Below are 10354 nucleotides of genomic sequence, written 5' to 3' on the forward strand. Positions count from 1 at the left end.
GACCCGTCCCACCCCCACCTCACGCTCCGCCTCCTCCACCTCTACACCCTCTCCCCCGACCTCGACACCCCGGCGATCCTCTTCCGCTCGGACCCCGGCCCCATCGCCGCCACGTCCCTCGTCTCCGCCTACGCCGTCGCCGGCCGCCTCCCCGATGCCGCATCCTTCTTCGACTCCGTCCCGCTACCCCGCCGGGACACCGTGCTCCACAACGCCATGATATCCGCGTTCGCCCGCGCCTCCCTCGCCGCGCCCGCGGTCTCCGTGTTCCGCTCCCTGCTTTGCTCTGACTCCCTTCGCCCAGATGACTACTCCTTCACCGCGCTCCTCAGCGCCGTCGGCCACATGCACAACCTCGCGGCGTCGCACTGCACGCAGCTGCACGGAGCCGTCCTCAAACTGGGCGCCGGGGCTGTCTTGTCGGTGTCCAACGCGCTCATTGCGCTGTACATGAAATGTGATGCACCTGAGGTGTCCCGGGACGCGCGGAAGGTGCTTGACGAAATGCCGGTTAAGGATGAGCTCTCGTGGACTACTATAGTCGTGGGCTATGTCAGGAAAGGCGATGTCCATGCTGCTAGATCAGCCTTTGAAGAGGTTGATGCAGAGTTCGATGTCGTGTGGAATGCGATGATTTCAGGGTATGTGCAATCGGGAATGTGTGCAGAGGCGTTTGAGCTGTTCAGGAGGATGGTGTCGAAAAGGATACCACCTGATGAATTCACATTTACTAGCGTCCTGAGTGCTTGTGCAAATGCCGGGTTCTTTCTGCATGGGAAGTCTGTCCATGGACAGTTCATTCGGTTGCAGCCGAATTTTGTTCCTGAGGCAGCTTTACCTGTTAACAATGCGCTGGTGACCTTATACTCGAAGTCCGGGAAGATTTCTGTTGCTGCAAGGATATTTGACAGTATGACTTTGAAGGATGTCGTTTCTTGGAACACCATTTTGTCAGGGTATATCGAGAGCGGTTGCTTGGACAATGCAGCTAGGGTATTTAAGGAGATGCCATATAAAAGTGAGTTATCGTGGATGGTGATGGTATCAGGGTATGTCCATGGAGGTCTTGCAGAAGATGCTCTGAAGCTGTTTAACCAGATGAGGTCTGAGGATGTCAAGCCATGTGATTACACCTATGCTGGTGCAGTAGCTGCATGTGGTGAACTTGGGGGGCTGAAGCATGGAAAGCAGCTCCACGCACATATTGTGCGGTGTGGTTTCGAGGCAAGCAATTCTGCAGGAAATGCACTACTGACCATGTATGGTAAATGTGGTGCTGTGAAAGATGCTCGTCTTGTGTTCCTTGTGATGCCCAATGTTGACTCTGTCTCATGGAATGCCATGATTGCAGCCCTTGGGCAGCATGGACACGGTAGAGAGGCACTTGACCTCTTTGACCAGATGGTTGCTAAAGGCATATATCCTGATCGGATTTCATTCCTCACAATTTTAACAGCCTGCAATCATGCTGGCTTAGTAGACGAGGGCTTTCAATATTTTGAGTCCATGAAAAGGGACTTTGGTATTAGCCCTGGAGAAGATCACTATGCTCGGCTGATAGATTTGCATGGCCGGGCTGGAAGAGTTGGAGAAGCAATGGATTTGATCAAGACAATGCCTTTTGAGCCTACCCCTGCCATTTGGGAGGCGATTCTCTCTGGCTGTCGGATTAATGGAGATACGGAACTTGGTGCTTATGCGGCAGATCAGCTCTTTGAGATGATACCGCAGCATGATGGCACATACATACTACTGTCCAACACATATTCAGCTGCTGGACGCTGGGTTGATGCTGCACGAGTAAGGAAGCTAATGCGTGATCGTGGGGTGAAGAAGGAGCCTGGATGCAGCTGGATAGAAGTTGGAAACAAGGTTCACGTGTTTGTTGTTGGTGACACAAAACATCCGGAAGCGCATGAAGTCTACAGGTTCCTTGAAATGGTTGGTGCTAAGATGAGAAAGCTGGGATATGTTCCTGATACAAAGTTTGTCCTGCAAGATATGGCACCCCATCAAAAGGAATACGTATTATTTGCGCATAGTGAGAAACTGGCAGTTAGTTTTGGACTTCTAAAGTTGCCTCTTGGAGCCACAATTACAGTTCTTAAAAACTTGAGAATATGCGGCGATTGTCATACTGCGATGATGTTCATGTCACTGGCAGTTGGACGGGAGATTGTTGTTAGGGATGTTAAGCGGTTTCATCATTTCAAGGACGGAGAATGTTCATGTGGTAATTATTGGTGAATGTAGGCTTTGTTTGCTGTCATGGCAGTGGACCTTCCAACAGACGTCCCTTAATTCAAGGATTCAAAAGCCAATTACATAAACTGTATAGGATCATGTCTGGTACCCAGTTACTGACAATAGCCAGTTATCTCACGGGGTCCCAGTGGACAATTTTTGAACGAGAGAAGTCCACTTTACAGCCCTGAACTCTTCGGTTCGTCTAAGATTCAACCCCCGTCTCTCTTTTTGAATCCACATCCAAACTTGGCTGGTTTTCAGTCAGTTACTAGCAGTTGAAACAGTTAGTGAATTACCATTCATCAGATCCAAAAATTGCACCTCGATTTTGAGAACAATATTGGACTAATCTTTTGTTTACGGTCCTAACCGACCGGTAACCACGAACCGCCGGTTTCGTATGCCTCCCTCCGGTCCGTGTTTCAGCTTTATTTTACCAGCTATCTTGGTTGTAAATAAGCAAGTGACACCATTTGAATCCAGGGGCACGGACCAATTCAGATTTGCTGGCTTTTCGTGGGAGATCTGTTAACTATACAGTCTATGGTTGCTCACACAATCTGTGTCTCGTAAACAAGTGACGGATGGGTGTGCTAATTATGCCACAGATATTGGGGTCACAGTGCTGCCGATGTGATTTTCTTTGGTATCTCATGGCCTATTTGGACCAATCCAGTTTGTTAAGGCAGAGTAGCTTTCTTCTCTTTGGTTAAGTTCAGGTGCCGTGTCATGTTCCATTTATAGGGCCTAACTGAGACAATGGATAAGGAGATGAATTATGAACCAACAGGGGAGACAGACAACAACAAGTAGGCAAGGAACTGGTGGCAGATCAATCGTGAATGGGTTTCCCAGCCATTTTCACAATGCTGGCGAGGTTGGAAAGATACTGCATTGAGCTCAAGTATGAACACCGGACAATGAGCTGCTTGTGCATACTTCATCAGCGGCGAATGCTTAGTTTAGTGCCTGATCTGACATCTGTTTTACTACACCCTCCGTAAAGAAATATAAGAGTATTTCTGTTCGCCTTTCCAAAGAAAATACCGGTGCCGTTGTTTTGACGCACCAGCACGCTGATAAACAGAGAGGCCATGCTGTACCTTTGCTCGTTCTGTATAGATGTGCTCGCCTTTCGATTGTAAACTTCGAACCCTTAGGCTGCGCTTGGTATGGATGTAATTTAATACACGTGTATCAAATTTCCGGGTGTAATTTACATGCCAAGAGTTATTTTTGCCTGGAAACCAAAACGATGGACAGAGATCTGCAACTTTTACAGGTGTAAGTGGAGGAAAACGAGGATCCAAGCAGGGCCCAAGGAATATATGCCCGTTTTAAGCACGTCTGGCCATGTGGCCCTGGTTAAGCTCATCCTGAGATGTTCCCAGCGCTCTCTCAAAAAAAATTGGATGTCCCGCGATGGCTTTCCAGATCGAAGCCACCGCCGCTTCCTCCTCGCGCCCCAGGTGATGTTCGTCTAAGGGACTATAGTTTTTTAACACAACAGAACACACTCGTTGAACTAAACTAAGAGGAGAACTTAGTTCACAAGTAAACGCACATGGGACTTTATAACAACAACACTAATCATTTCGGCCAAGTATTCCTCAAGTACAGCAGGCCATCATAATCATAATTAGACAACAGTCAAGGAGAGCAAACTCTAGGACATTCTTCCTGTAGTTGTCCACACAGATATAAATAAATTCCAGCTCAAAAGGAGTAAAATGCTGGGTCGATGAGGTTTTGTTTCCTTTCTTGTTACTCGTCAAACATGGCAGCGTTTTTCCTCTCCTGGAATGAACAAAGAAATATCCAAGATTAGTCAATGCACTGGTAGAATGATGTGGTGCCGGGTAGCAATGTTCACCGGTAACAAGGATAAATGGCAGCAAAACAATTTGTCAATAAAATGCCTAGAGTTTCATGTTCCAAACATACAGATGATTTTCAAGTCAAGAAAATGCACAAACGTATGATTTTCAACTTCCAAAGATAGATATAAAAAATGTGTACATATGATTTTCATGTTCCAAACATACATTATTCAAGATTAATCGATAGCCAAAGTTTTAGAAGTTTCACTTAAGAGATGTTCAAAACATCATTTATTTGTGGACTAAAATAGCCTAACAGAACGTCTTATAATTTGGGATGGAGGTTATCAAGTCAAGGACAAAACCCAGCGTAAGAGTTATTCACCTGTGCTAAACGACGATCCTTGTTCAGCTTCAGAGCTCTTCCTTTCTCTTCTCCGGATCTAAAGATTTTCTGCAAGTGTTTTTGTAATTTCTCAAGATAAGGAATCTATCACTTGACAACAGATGCACAAACAAAAATAAAAAATAAACTATGTCCATCACAACCAAGCAAAAGGCATTAGAACAGTCCTGAAAAGGAGTCTGAAGTTTGAAAACACATAAGAACGGAAATGTCGTTTACTCATTCTGCGGTCTGGGGATCATGAGATAATTATTAAACCCATAAAAGCATGTGCATCCCTCCATAAAAGCATGTGCATCCCTAGGCCGTAGCACCACCCCGGAGTTAGTTGCAAAATGGAACATCATCCTTCTAACAATTTTATCGTTTTAGCTATTTTTATCCCATCCCATATAGCACCACCTACAGAAGCTAAGATGCCGCAAAATAATTAGATTTAGAACAAAACCCGGACATATCAAAAGAGAAGAAAACCTTGGCACCAAGTGTGAAGCTTAACTGTAGTGCTACAATTTTTTTTCCTGAGTGCCAAACGCAACACTCCTTAAGAGTTGGTGCTAGCTAAATTTTTATCTGAGCGCCAAACGCTACACTTCATTTTTATTTGAGCGCCAAACACAACACTTCTTGCGTTGGTGCTAGCTAATTTCTCCGACTTTCAGTATCAACGACCAAAAGGACGCAGATGCGCTAAGCAGCCTCTAACGGTACAGCTTGAATCATGACCATGAGCAATCTCTTTCTTGTCCTCGGCAGAGCAAGTTTGACAAAAGATTTTCAAGGAGTTCATCCATCTCATAGAATCCACAAGCGTATACCTAAGAAACATCAACCATCAATCTTACTTTAATTGTTTAACCTAGCCTAATCCCTTGCTAAGCTTGTTTTGTGTCTTTGCTGTTGGCATTCTATACTATCAATCATATAACAGGTCATAATTCATTCACAATTCCAAAATTAACTCCATAGACCAAATCAACTATAGTTAGAGCTCTCCACAGCAATCATCATTGCAAATTAAGGCCTTCTATGTCTCAGTTTTACCTTATCATTCGATGACAGAGTTTCAGCTTTGTCAGCCTTGATACTGAAGATATCTTGAAGAAGTCCATTGTCCTGTATGGAAAACAAATCTAGCATTTGTGACATGCACAAGTAAATTAGCACAGTGGAAAACAGACCACTCCAAGAAAGTTACCTGCACATGCTTCAGGAAGCCTCTCCCAAGGAAACGTTTGAAGAAGTTCAACTGATGATCAAGGGAAAATTAGCTAAGACATGTGAAAATGCAGCAATTCAGGAATCACTGGAAGAAAGAAGCAGGCACCTGAATCAATTCAGACCATGATGCAACCCTTAGAACATCTCGTTTTCCAGCAATCTTCAGTGATTCTTCAGGGCACTCACCATACTGGAAACAGATTTGCTATTAAGAATTTGAAAGACAGATCGAAACCGAAGATCAAATAAGAATGAAAATGAACCAGACCTTGACAAAATCCAAAATCCGTTGAAACAGGTCTCTTTGGTCAGAAAGATTTTTCTTGTCTGCACCTTTCCCCCCTGCCTCCGCAGAGAGATTCGAGGCAAGACCAGCTATCTTGGCTTTCAATGCTTGCATATCCAGGAAAAGTTTGCCCTTAGAGCTACCAGGTACTCCAGTGTCATCACCAGCGTCTTCAGAAGGGGAGACATCAAGTAGATTCAACTCAAAGCACAAAGCTAATGCTTCACCAGCAGCCATCCGAACAGCACGATCCTCTGCTCCTAGAAGAGTAGAGAGATACGTGATTGGCCTGGCAAATAGTAAAACCATAAAATAAGTAAACAATGAAATGGATGATATAATTTAAAGGGGAGAGAGATGAGTTACTGACTCCTTCCAGCTATCAGTGTTTATCCGCCATGAACCAATAGTTGTTAGCAGAAATGTCCATGCAGATAGAGCAGCTGCTAACACAGGTGGCTTTGGTTTCCGGACAGTACCGACCTGCAGGCAAGTCGGGAATCACAAAGCTATTGAATAGAGTTCTTTGTGCGGTTCGCAAAATCTGATAATAAATCAATGGCACCTATACATACATTTGAACCTGATTTTGGATGAATCACATCCCACATGGCTTTCAAAGATAGCTCTGTTTCAGCCAGATCAGTTGCACCAACAAATGTGATGATGGCCAAGCAATCAAGAGCCTACAGCAGGTCAACACAGATCACGTCACTGAAAATGTAAACAAAATCTGGAAGCCTAGAAGAACAGAAAAACTTTCACTTACAGAGATCATCTTTGAAGCATCCGACCAGGTTTGAAGGACCTTAGAGAGCTGTGGATGTGATTCTACCATTGTTTCATGTGAGCTACTCCCAGCACCAAGTGTAATAGACAGTAACCCTGCAAATCAAGAACACAACAGCCAAAAACGGTGTAAGTAAACTCCAAATGAGGTGGAACTGGGGAAAAGAACATTAATGGATAGGAGACAGACCAATGGCGCGAGATGCCAGGCAAGCCTCCTTGGTAGATCCCTTCTTGATTGAAGTATTGAATAGACTCAGTAGAGTGGCATATCTTCAGAAGAGAATAAATTTGATACATTATTAAACGGTGGATTTGGACAAAAATACATCTCCAGTTAAGAATGAGCCACGATGATGACACAGAATGTAAAAGGACAGGGGTTAGTGATAAAATTTTGAGCTTGAGATGTTTAATTGTTTTGTGCAAACATGTCGTATGTCTATAGCTAACAGTTTAAGTAATTACTAACTCCACATGCAAGAACTAAGATTGGTTAGTGAAATGTAGTAACTTACTTGTTCTCAACAAGACCATCAAGCATAAAACTTTCGAAAGCATCAACCAATGAAGCCAACGCTGCTTCTCTTGTAGACCCCCTGCTCCAATATAAACAATACTATATTGAGTACACTAAATAAAACCAACATGATTACTTCTACAATTTACATTATGGTGCCGATGCATTGGGTAGAATGTCCGATTAACCAAAACATGAAGTCAAATTTGTAGACTTATTAGAAGTCAAATTTGACAAATGTGCTACCTATGACAGGCTTCCTGAGTATAACTTGACATAACTTCATAATACAACAACAATCTACACTACTCGATGACCCAGCAAGTAATAATAACATGAGGTACAGGATAATGCAGTTTTTCAATCATCATAGCCTAAATTCAATCAGAATTTGTAGGCTAAACCAAACACTGGAGGCCCAGTCCAAACTACTAAGTTGTTGTAAAACCCAACAGGTAAAGGAGAGGGTCTAGTCCAACATGAAGGTCCGTAGCACTTTATCAAATGTCATGTCAACAACATCATCCTAATCTATCCACAGAATCAACATTTGTCAGCCAACTAGGACCAGCTGCCAAACCATCATTCTACTCTATTGTGAATTTGTGATGGTATCACACTACACCAGTAAGGGCACATCTATTTGCATAGCACACGTTGGGCATAGACTGCTGCAGGTGATGGCATAAATAGAGAAATGCTACAGAACCCCACCTCTTCTCGTAGAGAGCGTCGATGTACTTGTCGAGAACAAACTCGTGCGAGTTGACGTTCTCGGTGCCGTACGAGATGGAGAGATCTGAGAGCGCGGTGGACGACGAGCCCACGCTGTCGGCGTCGCTGCTGTCCAGAAGGTCGTCCCCTCCGGCGCCGCGGACCTTGCTCTTCTTGCCTGAGGAAGACAAGCCCCCCGAAATCAATCAGAATCAGAACCCCCAGGCAGGAAAGAGAGCAACAACCAGCCGGCGAAACAGAGACTTACTCTTCCCCATGGCGAGCCCGCGCGGCAGCAAGAACCGGAATCAAGAAACGGACGGCGTCCTACGAAGAACCGCAGCGAGAAACCACCGGCACCGCGCAAGAACCCGCGCAGCGACAGGCAGTCAGGAGACGGCGCACGCGGAGGCCCAATCAGGAGCGGGCGCGGGCGGGGGCAGCGGCGGCGGAATCGAGATGCGCGGCGCGCGGCTGAGGACAAGGGCAGGAGAAGCAGAAGCAGAAGCAGGGGTTGTTCTTGAGGGTCTCGGAGTCGGATTGGCCGTGGAGACGCCGAGCTGCCATGTAGTAGTAGCGAGGGCGCGGGGTCGGGGGGGAGGCGGAGGAGCTGGCCGGGCCGTGGTCTCCGATTCTCTCTTGGGCTCGGCGAGGGAGGGAGGGGGGAGGCGGCTTCGGCCGTGCGGGGTGGGGAACGGGGCAAATATAAACGAGCGGTGGAGGGAGACGGGGTCCGAGTTGGGAACTAGGGCACGGTACGAGTACCATCGGTCGGTCGATGGCTTCTTTTCCTCGGCTCCGCTTGCCTTTTCCGATGAGAAACTCAGACGTGATGAACTCGGACGGATCATCATTTTTTTTTTCAAACTCATACTATGCCTTGCTTTTCACAGGGAGGTGCATTTCACCTCATGGAGCGAAGCACGGTATGCATAGCTTTGTGGGCAACAGGAAGGGTATACTGTAAAGCAAAGTTGACCGGAAAAAGCGTTGGTGTCAAGTTACAAAACTTGTTTGACACTGATTCGCAATACAAGTCACGCTGCCGTGTTACAATGACCTAAATCAAGTGGGAGAGCGAGCGTGTTTAAATAAATAAACACCCGAAAATAGAGCGTTGAATCACGCCCCTTCTGTGCTGATGGCTCACCGGCTAGGCATGCTCTCTGGCCGCCAACCTTACGCCGCCGGATCGGCCACAGAACTTGCACGTACCTGCATCTGCATGGCATCTGATGAGAATTTTCAGGGGTGCGATAAAGAAGATGCCGCTGCTCCGGAATTGCTCGCCGGATATTCTCTCCCCGTACGGTTCAGCTGGCCCGGGCGCTGTGTGGCGAGCGACCGCGCGGGCAACGGGCCTCGGGCGCCCACGTCTACGCCCTCAAAGTCTCGAACCGTGTCGACACCACACCGCTCGGCTCGATTGCGCGCGGCGCCGTGGCAACCGGCAAGTGGCGCCGAGCCCCCACCGCGGCGCGTCGGCTATCCCAAGGACATGTGTTTGCGGTGGCACGCGGGTTGCTCTGAGGTGTAGGCCGCTCGCTGCGCCGTGCCGACCTGCCGTTGGCTGGCACCTGGCAGAAAAGGCTGCAGGACCGCTCAAGGTGGGATCCCGCCACGTTAGCAGCCGACGCGCTTGAAAGCAGAGTGCTGAGGCTTCTGTCGGAGCTTCTTCCAATAATACATATGTAACGCACCGGATTCCATGCGCCAGGTGTCCGCCAGTTATTCGCCGTCTTTGTCAAGTCATGTGCTTGCGTGTTGCATTTTGCCATGTCATCATCTGCATTTCATATCATGTCATCATGTGCATCGCATTGGCATACGTGTTCGTCTCATGCATCCGAGCATTTTCCCCGTTGTCTGTTTTGCAATCCGACACTCTTATGTCCTCCGACGTTTTCCTTTTGTCTCCTGTTGTGAGCGGGTGTTAAACTTTCTCGGAATAGCCCGAGGTTTCCCAAGCGGCCTTGGTACACCACCAGTAGACCGTTTGTCAAGTTTCGTGCCATTTGGAGGTTGTTTGGTACTCCAACCGTTAACCGGATAGCCGCAAAAGCCCTCTTTGTGTTGCAGCCCTACACCCCTTCAAAGTGGCCCATAACCCATCCAAACCCCCTCCATGCTCTCGGTCGTTCGATCACGATCGTGTGGGCGAAAATCGCACCGCATTTGGAGCCTCCTAGCTCCCTCTATCTATAAATAAGTCCCCCTCCGAAATTTCGGGTCCAAACCCTAGCCCCCTTCTTCCTCCGCGCGTTGGACGCGTCTGCCCGGCGCCGGACACGTCCGCCAGCCGCCCCAGCGGCCAATCCCCTCTCGCCACGTGGCACTCCCCGCCACCAGCC

At 47.3% G+C, this 10354-nt stretch overlaps 2 protein-coding genes across 2 annotated transcripts; one reads left to right on the plus strand and one right to left on the minus strand.

Annotated features, from left to right (window-relative positions):
• LOC119360795 (pentatricopeptide repeat-containing protein At1g25360-like) lies at positions 1-3671 on the plus strand (the record flags this gene model as incomplete). Its single annotated transcript, XM_037626290.1, has 1 exon — positions 1-3671. A coding segment is annotated over one exon (2247 nt), but the record flags the coding sequence as incomplete, so codon positions are not given.
• Positions 3672-3814: 143 nt separating this feature from the next.
• On the minus strand, positions 3815-8686 carry LOC119363150 (interferon-related developmental regulator 2-like). Its single transcript, XM_037628462.1, has 13 exons — positions 8272-8686; positions 8004-8181; positions 7288-7368; positions 6960-7042; positions 6750-6865; positions 6556-6666; positions 6351-6463; positions 5963-6269; positions 5801-5884; positions 5672-5722; positions 5518-5589; positions 4453-4521; positions 3815-4044 (listed from the first exon to the last, which is right to left on the minus strand). The coding sequence occupies exons 1-13, from the start codon at positions 8279-8281 to the stop codon at positions 4012-4014; spliced, it is 1308 nt and encodes a 435-aa protein (XP_037484359.1). The 5' UTR covers positions 8282-8686; the 3' UTR covers positions 3815-4011.
• Positions 8687-10354: the final 1668 nt, after the last annotated feature.

The sequence above is a fragment of the Triticum dicoccoides genome, chromosome 2B, assembly GCF_002162155.2.
Source record: "Triticum dicoccoides isolate Atlit2015 ecotype Zavitan chromosome 2B, WEW_v2.0, whole genome shotgun sequence".
In the NCBI taxonomy this organism is placed as follows: Eukaryota; Viridiplantae; Streptophyta; class Magnoliopsida; order Poales; family Poaceae; genus Triticum; species Triticum dicoccoides.

Excerpts from the sequence above, each read along its gene's own strand:
- LOC119363150 (XM_037628462.1), bottom strand. Across the intron at positions 5,885-5,962 it reads GGATTTTGGATTTTGTCAAG|TATGGTGAGTGCCCTGAAGA; the intron begins GTCTGGTTCATT and ends ATCTGTTTCCAG. Across the intron at positions 4,045-4,452 it reads AGGATCGTCGTTTAGCACAG|GAGAGGAAAAACGCTGCCAT; the intron begins GTGAATAACTCT and ends TGTTCATTCCAG.